This window comes from Mirounga leonina, unplaced genomic scaffold (assembly GCF_011800145.1).
Source record: "Mirounga leonina isolate KUSES-001 unplaced genomic scaffold, KU_Mleo_1.0 Mir_165, whole genome shotgun sequence".
NCBI classification, from domain to species: domain Eukaryota; kingdom Metazoa; phylum Chordata; class Mammalia; order Carnivora; family Phocidae; genus Mirounga; species Mirounga leonina.
Window position 1 is genome coordinate 820,932 of NW_023270415.1, and position 15,096 is coordinate 836,027.

At 40.1% G+C, this 15,096-nt stretch overlaps 1 protein-coding gene across 5 annotated transcripts in view; it reads right to left on the reverse strand.

Annotated features, from left to right (window-relative positions):
• PRKDC (protein kinase, DNA-activated, catalytic subunit) overlaps positions 1 to 15,096 on the reverse strand; it is a 243,275-nt gene that overhangs the window by 69,080 nt on the left and 159,099 nt on the right. For all 5 annotated transcript variants that reach the window (XM_035011118.1, XM_035011120.1, XM_035011117.1 and 2 more), the window contains 3 exons: positions 14,592 to 14,704; positions 12,419 to 12,550; positions 2,105 to 2,284 (listed from right to left, as the gene is read on the reverse strand). In XM_035011118.1, the coding sequence (XP_034867009.1) occupies positions 2,105 to 2,284; positions 12,419 to 12,550; positions 14,592 to 14,704 (425 nt within the window). The remainder of the gene's footprint in view (positions 1 to 2,104; positions 2,285 to 12,418; positions 12,551 to 14,591; positions 14,705 to 15,096) is intronic.

Sequence of the window (15,096 nt, forward strand, 5' to 3'; positions counted from 1 at the left end):
CTCCAAAGAAGACATACAAATGGCCAACAGACACATGAAAAAATGCACATCACTTGGCATCAGGGAAATACAAATCAAAACCACAATGAGATACCACCTCACACCCGTCAGAATGGCTCAAATGAACTCAGGAAACACAGATGTTGGCGAGGATGTGAAGAAACAGGAACCCTCTTACACTGTTGGTTGGAATGCAAACTGGTGTAGCCATTCTGGAAAATAGTATGGAGGTTCCTCAAGAAGTTAAAAATAGAAGTACCCTATGACCCAGCAATTGCACCACTAAGGTATTTATCCAAAGGATACAAACATAGTGATTTGAAGGGGCACATGCACCCCAATGTTTATAGCAGCAATGTCCACAATAGCCAAAATATCGAAGGAGCCAGATGTCTATCGACAGATGAATGAATCAAGAAGATGTGGTGTATATATACAATGGAATATTACTCATGCATCAAAAAGAATGAAAGCTTGCTATTTGCAATGACATGGATGGAACTAGAGGGTATTATGTTAAGCGAAATAAGAGAAAGACAAATATATGATTTCACTCATATGTGGAATTTAAGAAACAAAAACAGATGAACATGGGGAAGGGAAGGAAAAACAAAAAGATGAAAACAGAGAGGGAGACAAACCATAAGACACTCCTAATTAATTATAGGAAATAAACTGAGGGTTGCTGGAGAGGAGGTGGGTGGGGGGATGGCATAACTGGTTGGTAGGCATTAAGGAGGGCACTTGATGGAATGAGCACTGGGTGTTATATAAGATTGATGAATCACTAAATACTACCTCTGAAACTAACAATACCCTATGTTAATTAAATTGAATTTAAATAAAAAAATTTTTTAAATACTATAATGAATTGAAACAGTTTTATATTAGGGACTTTGTAACGATCCATGTTTTCAACGGCAAAGGAAACATTTCTTATATGAAAAAGTAACCTTCCAGTAAGCATGTTTAAGTAGTAACTGAAACAATGCCTACATTAACATCTGCTCAAACTGTACTGCCTTAGAAAGGCCTTCTCTGACCACTCCCATCTAAATATCTATCATGGTACATACCCACCACCCCACCCTGTTCAAGAGGCTGTCTCCTTCCCTGCTTCATTACTACCCTATATTACACTAGTCCTTCTGTAGTACTCAAGTTCTATGACACTTAAGACTACTTCATGTTATCTTCTATATTTGTCTGTTTATTGTTTGTCACCCATTGTATTTCCAGGAGGGCAGAGATTTGTGCTTCTTTGCCCCATTCACCATCCCCACCACTTAGAACAAAGTTAGGAATATGCTCAATCAACATCTGTTGAAGGCAATCGTGAGGCAGGAAATAATCTGGTGAAACAGTATATAATGACATGCAGGGCTTAACCAAAACACTGAAGGGACTGGCTTATGGCTTATTAAAAATCACAGCACTTGGGCGCCTGGGTGGCTCAGTTGGTTAAGCGACTGCCTTCGGCTCAGGTCATGATCCTGGAGTCCCGGGATCGAGTCCCGCATCGGGCTCCCTGCTCAGCGGGGAGTCTGCTTCTCCCTCTGACCCTCCTCCCTCTCATGCTCTCTGTCTCTCATTCTCTCTGTCTCAAATGAATAAATAAAATCTTTAAAAAAAAAAAAAATCACAGCACTTTTATACCAAGGCTGATTTCTAATTATTCAGTCAAATATAAGTTTGGAGTTTTGGGTTTTTTTTTTTTTTTTAAATAAAGATTCATCCATTTATTTTAGAGAGAGAGAGGAAAAAAGAGTGAGAGAGCAGGTGCAAATGGGGGGGAGGGGCTAAGGGAGAGAATCCTCAAGCAGACTCCCCGCTGAGCATGGAGCCTGTCGTGGAGCTTGATCCTAGGACCCTGAGATCATGACCTGAGCTGAAACCAAGATTCAGACGCCCCTATATGCTTGTTTAAAAAAAAAACAAAAACAAATAAATCACACCCACCCATCTGGGAAGAGGTAACCATACAGAGCACATCTACTCAAACACCTTGTGCTTCAGCTTGTGAAACAAATGAAGTTATTATGACACAGTCATGTGATGGCAAAGTAGATAATGCAATATTTATGAAGCATGTGTACAAACTTACCTGGATACAAGAAACAAAAGGTGGAAAGAAAGAGAAAGTGGTGTTAAGAAAATGATTAAAGTCCTGGAGCAACTTTTGAGTAATGTTGTTTTTCTCAGACTTGGTCTTGTATTTATCCATTTCTTTTATAATTCCAGAAAACAAACTGCCAAAGAGCTGTTTTGCAATTATTGGGTCTCTCTGTAAAATATCCAAAACAAAGACAAATTAGGATCTGAAGTAAGAATGCTATAATTCACTAATACTATCAGAGCTTTATTTGAAAACACAAACTGCTGCAAGCATATCTAATGTACATCTCAATTCTGTTTAGAAAGTTTTAACAGGCATTGACATAGCTAGTATTTGAAATTTAACCAAATATACCTGTGATATCATGGATTTTGGACCCAGAAATAATGTAAGCTGGCTCAATCACATATGTAGCCACATAGTTTAACTCATGGGTGAGTCTGGACCTTCAGATACCTCATCTTGAAAGTGGGGATAACAACACATCCCAGCGTTGTGGTAAGGATTAGCCAAGATAATGCATATCAAGTGACCACTGCAGTAATTGATAAGATCTTCAAGAAAGATTAAATGAGATTTTTATTTTATTTTATTTATTTTAAAGATTTTATTTATTTATTTGAGAGAGAGAATGAGACAGAGAGAGAGAGCACGAGATGGGGGAGGGTCAGTGGGAGAAGCAGACTCCCCGCCGAGCAGGGAGCCTGATGTGGGACTCGATCCCGGGATCCAGGATCATGACCTGAGCCGAAGGCAGTTGCCCAACCAACTGAGCCACCCAGGCGCCCTAAATGAGATTTTTAGGAACCATCGTCATATTAGCATCATCATAAAGCTAAAGATAACTGATAAGCTTAAATAAAATGCCAACTTAAAATTTCAGAGTCCCATCATTATGACCACTTAAACTGTTAAAACCATCAGTAGCCATTTTTGTGCTTTTCATGTTTGGTGTACTCAGCTCTAACAGAATGCTACCTGATCTTTTATGGCTTTAACCCTCACACTCCATGACCACAGGAACATTATCCTTTATCTGTGCCTATGACATCAGTACTAAGAACAGTCCCAGCATGCAGTGTCTGTATTTTTTTAAAGGAAGGCATGAATGCATGAATTAATAAGATTTCAAAATTATTTTCCTTGATAAAAACTATGTCTGAATAAAAAGTACAACTTGTGTTCTCTATTATTTATGTATTTGTATTACAGAAAGTTATATGGTTGTTATAAAAAATTTCAGAAAATATAAATTAGGAAAAAAAGAAAGTATCACTCATACTATACTACATGAAGACACTCACTGCCATGGGTTGGTCTTTTACTGACACGCACACTCTCTCATATGGTATCTGTTTGATAACTTTATTTACTTAACTTGCGGCAGACAGGTTCCCATGTCTACAACCCAATTCTTGAGTCGTATGCACAAATTCCCTCATTGCCCAGGGAGTTCCAAATGCTCCTTCTGTTACGATAATGCAATGGTACTTAAGATAATGTTTTCAGAGCAACAAAATGCTGCTGCTGGACAATGGCTAGTTTACAGGCTCTTCTTCAGTTCTCTAGCGTGTAATGCTCATGATGAAGAAGGGGAGCCCCTGGACAGCAGAAGAGACCTTGTCTGTATTGTCCAGAGCTGCACCTCAGTGCTTAGAGCAGTCCCAGGCATCCAGAAGGAGTTGCTCCATATATAGTATTTGAATAAAGTTTTGGAATTTGAGAAATATAAGGAAACACATTCTTTTTCAAAGGACAGAAAAAATGTAGTTATGTTTTTTTCAAAACAATATTCACCATCTTAATATTTTCCAAGCACCAATGAGATGAACTGACTTGGACATGGGTCTCTCAGCTGTATCAGGCCTATAACCTGCTACCATCAGTACATACTACATACCTATCCAACATGGGCAGATGCAAACCATGCCTAGGAGAGCAGGTGGCAGCATCATTTCTGAGGCAGTGATGTGAATACATGTGTGCAGTGCACTAGAAAAACTGGGAAATAATGGGGGTGAAGAATAGCACAAGGCCAGGTGTCAAAACAAAGGAGGGGGTGTTGCCTTAGTTCCACACCCAGCAAGATACAAAGTTTGAACCATATTATCCATTCTTTGCTAACCTTCAGTTCTTCATCTGTAAATGTGTCTTTATGTCACAAAATTACTGGGAGAATCTAATGAAAGAAATGTGAAAGCACTCTGTAACAACCAAGGGCTCTTTTGTGATAGTAATTACATCAATCAGTTGGCATGCTACAATTGCAGAGAATCACACACACACAGACACATGTGTGCATGTGAAGGGAAAAATGGTTAACACCAGTCCAGTTAACACTGTTGTTCCAATGTCAATTTCTAGATCATAATGTACTATGGTTAAATAAGATACCACCAGTGGGGGAAGCCAGGTAAAGAGTATATGGGACTGGGGGGGGCAGAGCAAGATGGCGGAGGAGTAGGAGACCTGGATTTCGTCTCCTTTCAGGAATTCAGCTGGATAAGGATCAAACCATTCTGAACACCTACAAACTCAACAGGAGATCGAAGAAAAGAATAGCAACAACTCTCTCATCAGAAAAGCGACCACTTTCCGGGAGGTAGGATGTGCGGAGAAGTGAATCCAAGGGGATATTCGGGAGGATAGGCGGCGGGGGAGGGGCCTCTGTCAGCTGCTTCCGGCAAGTGATAGAGCCCTGGAGCACAAAATCGGAACTTTTAAAAGTCTGCTTCACTGAGGGACATCACTCTGGTGGCTAAGAGAGGGGTGGAACCCTCCGGGACAGTGTGGTCTCAGGACCCTCGGGGTCACAGAAAGACTGGGGGTGCCTGAGTGTGGCAGAGCTCCCAGGTAACGGAGCAGAGAAGCCGGCTGCAGAGGCGGAGCCCAGGTGCGGGCTCTCAGCTCGGGGTTGCCATAAACCGTGATCCATGGCCTAATCGGGCCCCTGCTCCTCCAGCAGGGACCCAACAAGCGGCAGATCTGGAGAGACTCACCTTCCTCCCCGGGGAGGAGCCGCGCAGGAGTCACTGCAGGGATCTGCTGGGTTTGGAGACTCCACCCGGGGTCGGGTGCCAGAGATAGAAATGTGCGGTCACAGGCCGGGTGAGCACGGAGTGCGGCCGGAGACTGGGGAGACGGGAGTGACTGACGGCTTTTCTCTGGGGGCTCACTGAGGAGCGGGGCCCAAGTTCTTGGCTCCTCCGGGGCGAAGATTGGGAGGCCGCCATTTTCACTCTCCGCCTCCAAAGCTGTACCGAAAGCTCGCAGGGAACAAAAGCTCTGGAGAGCAGCCCGAGCAGATTACTTAGCCCAGACCGGGCAAGGGCGGGGCAATTTCGCCTCCGGCAAAGACACTTGGAAACCACGGCAACAGGCCCCTCCCCCAGAAGATCAGCGAGAACAGCCAGCCAAGGCCAAGTTTACCGATCAATGAGAACGGCAGAACTCCAGCACTAGGGGAATACTACACATAGAATTCACGGCTTTTTTACAATGATTCTTTAGTCTTTCAAAGTTAATTTTTTTTTTAACTGTCTTTTTTTTTTTTGAATTTTTCTTTTTCCTTTTTTCAACCAACATCTTATCAATCCCTTTTTTAAAAAACATTTTTATTTTTCATTTTTAGAGTCATATTCTATCCCTCCGTAGTAGTTACCCGTATTTTTGGCATATATATGTAAGTTGTTCTCTCTTTAAAATTGAGATAGTTTCTTCTAACAGATCAAAATATACCCTAAATCTCCAGTATATAGTTTTTTCTACTCCCCTGACTGATCACATTCTATCCCTTTTTTTTTCTTTTTTTAAATCCTCTTCTTTCTTTTTAAAACAACTTATCAATTCCTTTTATAAAATTTTTAAATTTCCATCTTTACATTCATATTCCATCCCTTCATATCAACCCTTATTTTTGTACATATATAAGTTTTTCTTTCTTTAAAATTTTGGGAGGCACTTTCTTCTAACAGACCAAAATACACCCAAAATCTAGTGTGTGGCACTGATCTATGTACCAGCCTGATCATATTTGAACACATTCTGGGTTTTTGTTGTTGTTGTTGTTTTGTTTTGTTTGTTTTTATCTTTATCTTTATCTTTTTTCTCTCTTTCCCTTTCTTTTCCCACTGCTTCAGGTCTTTTCTGATTTGTTTAGAGTATATTTTCTGGGAACGTTGTTACTCTGCTAGCATTTTGTTCTCTCATTGATCTATTCTCCCCTGCACAAAATGACAAGATGAAAAAAATCACCTCAACAAAAAGAACAAGAGGTAGTACCGACTGCCAGGGACCTACTCAATACGGACATTAGTACAATGTCAGATCTAGAGTTCAGAATCATTCCTTTAAAGATACTAGCTGGGCTTGAAAAAAATATGGAAGTTATTAGAGAAATCCTTTCTGAAGAAGTAAAAGAACTAAAAGCTAACCAAGTAGAAATCAAAAAGGCTATTAATGAGGTGCAATCAAATATGGGGGCGCTAACTGCTAGGATAAATGAGGCAGAAGAGAGAATGAGTGATATAGAAGACGAAATGATGGAAAATAAAGAAGCTGAGAAAAAGAGAGATAAACAACTACTGGATCACGAGGGCAGAATTCGAGAGATAAGCGATACCATGAGATGAAACAACATTAGAATAATTGGGATCTCAGAAGAAGAAGAAAGAGAGAGAGGGGCAGAAGGTATAATGGAGCAAATTATAGCAGAGAACTTCCCTACTTTGGGGAAGGAAACAGGCATCAAAATCCAGGAAGCACAGAGAACCCCTCTCAAAATCAATAAAAATAGGTCAACACCCCGACATCTAATAGTAAAACTTACAAGTCTCAGAGACAAAGAGAAAATCCTGAAGCAGCTTGGGAGAAGAGATCTGTAACCTACAATGGTAGAAACATTAGACTGGCAACAGACCTATCCACAGAGACCTGGCAGGCCAGAAAGGACTGGCAGGATATATTCAGAGCACTAAATGAGAAAAATAGGCAGCCAAGAATACTATATCCAGCTAGGCTGTCATTGAAAATAGAAGGAGAGATAAAAAGCTTCCAGGACAAACAAAAACCAAAGGAATTTGCAAACACAAAACCAGCCATACAAGAAATCTTGAAAGGGGTCCTCTAAGCAAAGAGAGACCCTAAAAGCAACATAGACCAGAAAGGAACACAGACAATATACGGTAACAGTCACCTTACAGGCAATACAATGGCACTAAATTCCTATCTTTCAATAGTTACCCTGAATGTAACTGGGCTAAGTGCCCCAATCAAAAGACACAGGCTATCAGACTGGATTAAAAAACAAGACCCATCAATATGCTGTCTGCAAGAGACTCATTTTAGACCCAAAGACAACACCAGATTGAAAGTGAGGTGGTGGAAAACCATTTACCATGCTAATGGACACCAAAAGAAAGCTGGGGTGGCAATCCTTATATCAGACAAATTAGATTTTAAACCAAAGACTGTAATAAGAGATGAGGAAGGACATTATATCCTACTTAAAGGGTCTATCCAACAAGAAGATCTAACAATTGTAAATATCTATGCCCCTAACATGGAAGCAGCCAATTATATAAGCCAATTAATAACAAAAGCAAAGAAACACATCGACAACAATACAATAATAGTGGGGGACTTTAACACCCCCTCACTGAAATGGACAGATCGTCTAAGCAAAAGATCAACAAGGAAATAAAGACTTTAAATGACACACTGGACCAAATGGACTTCACAGACATACTCAGAACATTCCATCCCAAAGCAACGGAATACACGTTCTTCTCTAGTCCCCATGGAACATTCTCCAGAATAGATCACATCCTAGGTCATAAATCAGGTCTCAACTGGTACCAAAAGATTGGGATCATTCCCTGCCTATTTTCAGACCACAATGCTTTGAAACTAGAACTCAGTCACAAGAGGAAAGTCGGAAAGAACTCAAATACATGGAGGCTAAAGAGCATCCTACTGAAGAATGAATGGGTCAACCAGGAATTAAAGAAGAATTAAAAAAATACATGGAAACCAATGAAAATGAAAACACAACTATTCAAAATCTTTGGGATGCAGCAAAGGCAGTCCTAAGAGGAAAGTATATAGCAATACAAGCCTTTCTCAAGAAACAAGAAAGGTCTCAAGTATACAACCTAACCCTACACCTAAAGGAGCTGGAGAAAGAACAGCAAATAAAGCCTAAACCCAGCAGGAGAAGAGAAATAAAGATCAGAGCAGAAACCAAAAGAACAGCAGAAGAGATCAACGAAACTAGGAGCTGGTTCTTTGAAAGAATTAAGAAGATTGATAAACCCCTGGCCTGACTTATCAAGGAGAAAAGAGAAAGGACCCAAATCAACACAATCATGAATGAAAGAGGAGAGATCGCAACCAACACCAAAGAAATACAAACAATTTTAAGAACATATTATGAGCAACCCTATGCCAGCAAATTAGATAACCTGGAAGAAATGGATGCATTCCTAGAGATGTATCAACTACCAAAACTGAACCAGGAAGAAATAGAAAACCTGAACAGACCTATAACCACTAAGGAAATTGAAGCAGTCATCAAAAATTTCCCAAAAAACAAAAGCCCAGGGCCAGATGGCTTCCTAGGGGAATTCTACCAAACATTTCAAGAAGAATTAATAGCTATTCTTCTGAAACTGTCCCAAAAAATAGAAATGGAAGGAAAACTTCCAAACTCATTCTATGAGGCCAGCATTACCTTGATCCCAAAACCAGACAAAGACCCCATCAAAAAGGAGAATTACAGACCAATATCCCTGATGAACATGGATGCAAAAATTCTCACCAAAATACTAGCCAATAGGATCCAACACTACATTACAAGGATTATTCACCACGACCAAGTGGGATTTATCCCTGGGCTGCAAGGTTGGTTCAACATCCGCACATCAATCAATGTGATACAATACATTAACAAAAGAAAGAACAAGAATCATATGATCCTCTCAACAGATGCAGAAAAAGCTTTTGACAAAGTACAGCATCCTTTCTTCATCAAAACTCTTCAGAGTATAGGCATAGAGGGTACATACCTCAATATCATAAAAGCCATCTATGAAAAACCTACAGTGAATATCATTCTCAATGGGGAAAAACTGAGAGCTTTCCCCCTAAGGTCAGGAACGAGGCAGGGATGTCCACTATCACCACTGCTATTCAACATAGTATTGGAAGTCCTAGCCACAGCATTGAGACAACAAAAAGAAAGAAAAGGCATCCAAATCGGCAAAGAAGAAGTCAAACTCTCACTCTTTGCAGATGATATGATACTTTATGTGGAAAACCCCAAAGACTCCACCCCAAAACTGCTAGAACTCATACAGGAATTCAGTAAAGTGGCAGGATATAAAATCAATGCACAGAAGTCAGTGGCATTCCTATACACCAACAAGACAGAAGAAAGAAATTAAGGAGTCGATCCCATTTACAATTGCACCCAAAACCATAAGATACGTAGGAATAAATCTAACCAAAGAGACAAAGGATCTGTACTCAGAAAACTCTAAAATACTCATGAAAGAAATTGAGGAAGACACAAAGAAATGGAAAAACGTTCCATGCTCATGGATTGGAAGAACAAATATTGTGAAGATGTCAATGCTACCTAGAGCAATCTACACATTCAATGCAATCCCCATCAAAATACCATCCACTTTTTTCAAAGATATGGAACAAATTATCCTAAAATTTGTATGGAACCAGAAAAGACCCCGCATAGCCAGAGGAATGTTGCAAAAGAAAAGCAAAGCTGGCGGCATCACAATTCCGGACTTCAGCTCTATTACAAAGCTGTCATCATCAAGACAGTATGGTACTGGCACAAAAACAGACACATAGATCAATGGAACAGAATAGAAAGCCCAGAAATGGACCCTCAACTCTATGTTCAACTAATCTTTGACAAAGCAGGAAAGAATGTCCAATGGAAAAAAGACAGTCTCTTCAACAAATGGTGTTGGGAAAATTGGACAGCCACATGCAGAAGAATGAAAGTGGACCATTTCCTTACACCACACACAAAAATAGACTCCAAATGGTTGAAAGACCTCAATGTGAGACAGGAGTCCATCAAAATCCTAAAGGAGAACACAGGCAGCAACCTGTTTGACCTCAGCCGAAGCAACTTCTTCCTAGAAACATCGCCAAAGGCAAGGGAAGCAAGGGCAAAAAGGAACTATTGGGACTTCATCAACATATAAAGCTTTTGTAAAGCAAAGGAAACAGTCAACAAAACCAAAAGACAACCGACAGAATGGGAGAAGATATTTGCAAATGACGTATCAGATAAAGGGCTAGTATCCAAAATCTATAAAGAACTCATCAAACTCAACACCCAAAGAACAAAGAATCCAATCAAGAAATGGGCAGAAGACACGAACAGACATTTTTCCAAAGAAGACATCAAAATGGCCAGCAGACGCATGAAAAAGTGCTCAATATCGCTCGGTATCAGGGAAATTCAAATCAAAACCTCAATGAGATACCACCTCACACCAGTCAGAATGGCTAAAATTAACAAGTCAGGAAAGGACAGATGTTGGCAGGGATGTGGAGAAAGGGGAACCCTCCTACACTGTTGGTGGGAATGCAAGCTGGTGCAGCCACTCTGGAAAACAGTATGGAGGTTCCTCAAAAAGTTGAAAATAGAGCTACCATATGATCCAGCAATTGCACTACTGGGTATTTACCCCAAAGATACAAAAGTAGGGATCCGAAAGGGTACGTGCACCCCGATGTTTATAGCAGCAATGTGCATAATAGCCAAACTGTGGAAAGAGCCAAGTTGTCCATCGACAGATGAATGGATAAAGAAGAAGTGGTATATATATACAATGGAATATTATGCAGCCATCAAAAGGAATGAGATCTTGCCATTTGCAACGACGTGGATGGAACTGGAGGGTATTATGCTGAGCGAAATAAGTCAAACAGAGAAAGACATGTATCATATGACCTCACTGATATGAGGAATTCTTAATCGCAGGAAACAAACTGAGGGTTGCTGGAGTGGAGGGTCGGGTGGGAGGGATGCGGTGACGGGGTGATAGACACTGGGGAGGGTATGTGCTCTGGTAAGCGCTGTGAATTGTGCAAGACTGTTGAATCTCAGATCTGTACCTCTGAAACAAATAATGCAATATATGTTAAAAAAAAAAAAAGAAGAAGGTAGCAGGAGGGGAAGAATGAAGGGGGGAAATCGGAGGGGTAGACGAACTATGAGAAATGATGGACTCTGAAAAACAAACTGAGGGTTCTAGAGGGGAGGGGGGTGGGAGGATGGGTTAGCCTGGTGGTGGGTATTTAGGAGGGTACATGCTGCATGGAGCACTGGGTGTTATGCACAAACAATGAATCATGGAACACTACATCTAAAACTAATGATGTAATGTATGGGGATTAACATAAGAATAAAAAAATTAAAAAAAAAGTATATGGGACTAAAAAAAAAGAGTATATGGGACTAAGTACTATTTTTGCAAATTCCTGTCAATCTATATTTATTCAGATTAAATAAAAAGCTTAAAAAAAGAGTAAAAGACTATGCAGATATAACTTAGTATTACACATAATATTAGTTCTGAAAATTTACATATAATAAAATATATGGCATTATATTTCAGCACCTAGCATAATTTTTAAAGTTTTTTTGATAAAAGTCAAAGAAATATTAATTAGGCTTTCTGGGAATAAATATCCTGGTTTTGTCAGAGAATTCAGCTAGAAAACTTCGTTCACTCTCAACCCTAACAACTTAGAAAAATATTTCCAATCCTCCGCTATTAAGAAAATTAACAGAGAAGTAAAATACTAATTCCACCCATAAACTGATAGTCTCCTGATCCCCCCAGCCCTCCAAAAGGATCTTGTATAAGCAATGATTTAAGTGGCTTAGCATTTTAAAATTTATTACACATTATTTCACTGACCAATATTATTGGTAAGAAAAATAGATTTCACTCCCTGGTTTTATAGGTGAAGAAGCTCTGTCTCAGAGCATTAAATGTCTTGACAAGGATCCCACCTGCAGGGCTATCTTCTAGATGACTCTAAGTGAGTTGCACCTGTGAAAAGAAGTTTTAGAGCCAGGAAACAGCAGGGCCAAGACTTGGACCAATGTCTTTTAACCAAGTCCATTGTTAAAGACAAATCAACACCTCATTTATGATACAGTGTAGCATCAACCATTTCTCCTTGCACATAGTAGCCCCCTGAAACTGTTAAAACAGTTTTTTTTCTGTCAATAGAAAAATGCAGCATTCAAGGACCAACCTGGGCCACAGCTTGCAAGGGGGTGATCAGGCTACTGTATTTAATCTGAATGTCAGGAAGGTCTCCTTGACGGTAACTCCTGTACAAAATGACTTGGGCATCGTGCTTCATTTTTAATTCACTCTTAATCTCCTATAATCATTAGAACCAGAGAAAGAAGATTAGAATTCTTACTGAAGAAATCTGTAGTGCATGAACTATGAAACAGTTAGTCAGTACTTATCTTTAACATAAAGGTGATCCTGATGACAATTTTTATCCAAAATGGTTTGGTCACTACAGTCTATGGTAGACAATAAATCCAAAATAAAAATTGCTATCAAATGAGTAGTAAGAAGATTATTTAAATATTCCTCACAAAATAATGTGAATATTTATAAACTCACAGAACTTGAATTAAAACTTTTTAAAGCCATATCTCAGAGGGCTGTACTTCCTCTTACTTCCTCTTTAAAAAAAAAAAACCTTGGCTATCAGGCCCAGTGATATCACCACAGCCCCTAAATCCCAGCTCCTCCCTACCCTGCTCACCTGCTCAGGCCAGACTAGCCTTGAACCTGCTCTTGAGTCACCCCCGACTCCCCACCACACAAGACTGTGGGACCTGTTCATCTCTGCCTAGAATGTCTTTTCACAGTTTTTCTCTCATCATTTGGTTCCCATCTCTGATATCATCTTCAAAGAGGCTTGCTTTCTCACTTCCTCTTTAACAGTCTTCCCACACATAGTCATCACTTAATTTCAACACTGCACGTTATAATCTTAACTCATTCATTTTTTTTTGTTATTGTTGTTCTGTTGTACACCCTGGGTTGTAGCTCCATGAATGCTTGTATTGTATTTGCCTCTGTACCACTAGCATTGAGAGTAGTGCCTGACACTGAGCACAATGCTCCCAACAAATAAAGCGCATGGACTTTTGATGCTTGATTACCTCCATGCCATTCTTACTGAGAGGTCAGCCACTTCAGATGAAAACAGCTGTGTCACAGGGAATGCATGGCCTCACACAGCAGGCCATTCCACATTTATTAATTATTTAAAGGACTTTCTTTGTATCAGACCAAAATATCTCCCTGTGATTTCTACCCAACAATCCTGGTTTTATCTTTTCCTTCTGTTTATATTCTGCTTGTTATTTCCTTCAGGCACACCTACTTAGGTTTCAGGCTTAATTAGTAGCTTGTGGTTACTTCTCCGAGTAGAAAAAGCAGAACGCTCTCCATGTGTGGTGGGGCCAGTGAGAAGGAGGTGGGATGACTGTGGGGCACTGATTTTGGACCCTCATCTTCAAGAGAATAGCTGTACTTACAGAGACAAGAGAAAGATGAAATGTACCTTTTCTTTCCACAGAAGATATAGTGGAACCATTCAACTACTTCATACTCAGATTTGCAAGTTAATTAAGTGACTGAGGATTTAAACTGAATTAGAACAAACTCAGGTTTTTTTTTTAACTCACAATCTTGTCTTTCTTGAAAATTTTGTCATAATTACTGATTTGTAAGTAATACTGAAGCTATGGCTAAACAAACTCTTTCATTATTTCCACATTTTGATAAACGTTTAATTTATGCCATGCTAGGTCAACTGCTTTCAGCAGATAACCCTGGACCATCCGCCTGGCCTGCTCACCGCTTTCTCTGGGCTCACCATTCCCTCTTTATCCAGGTACCCCTAGGAGAGTGGCTGGTTGTGATGTGGTCCCACAGTGGCTCCAGACCCAAAGTGGGTCAAGGCTCTGGCTAATTCTTCCCAGCAGCTAAAGTTGTAAGACCATTCAGGAATGATTGGAGGCTGTGTCTCTATCACATGGAGAAAGCCAGGCTGTCACAGAGAAGAACAAAGCCAAGCTGCAGTGAGTCTGAGATAAGGGGCAGGTATGAGGTCCTGGCAGTGCCTGTGAGCCACAACATACCGCAGATCCAAAGGACTACCCACACAGGCCCCATTCCAAGATTCCCATGACCTCATTAGTGAGTCACAACTGTCCTTTACATCTACATTAGTCAGAGGAATAATCTTTGGTTCATAAGTAACTTTAACTCATAGTGCTGCTTCTGTAATTTTGTTATGGAAGAAATATCTGACAAGAAACTTATTTCTTTAGTATATATCCTTTGATATAAAGTAAATATCTCTGACCACTCAAATTCTCGAAACAGATACAAACCTTCTCTCGTTTTTGTTCAGCAATACTCTTTCTGGTATAAATCAAACTGAGCTTTTCTTGGTCCTTTATAAATCGTCTGCGTAATCTTAATATTTCTGCCCGATTGTCTATACCTGAAGAATATAAAGGTTTGTTACAGATAGCCAATTTGATGTTTGTAGTTTACTTTACCTCCTTTCTAGAATCCCCTAAAATAAAAGTAGAATTATTTGCTTACCTCCATTTTTTACTTTCATCTAGCAGTTCTGTTTTGTTTTAATGGCATAAGTCTATGAAGAACAGAGAATAGCAGAGGAGACCACTAACCAGTTTTGGAAGCTAGAGAGTAGAAAGTTGTCACTAACTCAGCCCAACCCCAGTGCCACCATGCAGAGAACAGGGACAAAGCAAGGACAGTGGAGAAGACCTGGAAGGCTTTGGACCTGGCAGCAGCAGGCATGTCTACGGGAAGGGAGGAAAGTGAGGCTGCAGCAGGAGGTGCGGTTAGAAAGCACTGCCCCTCGTG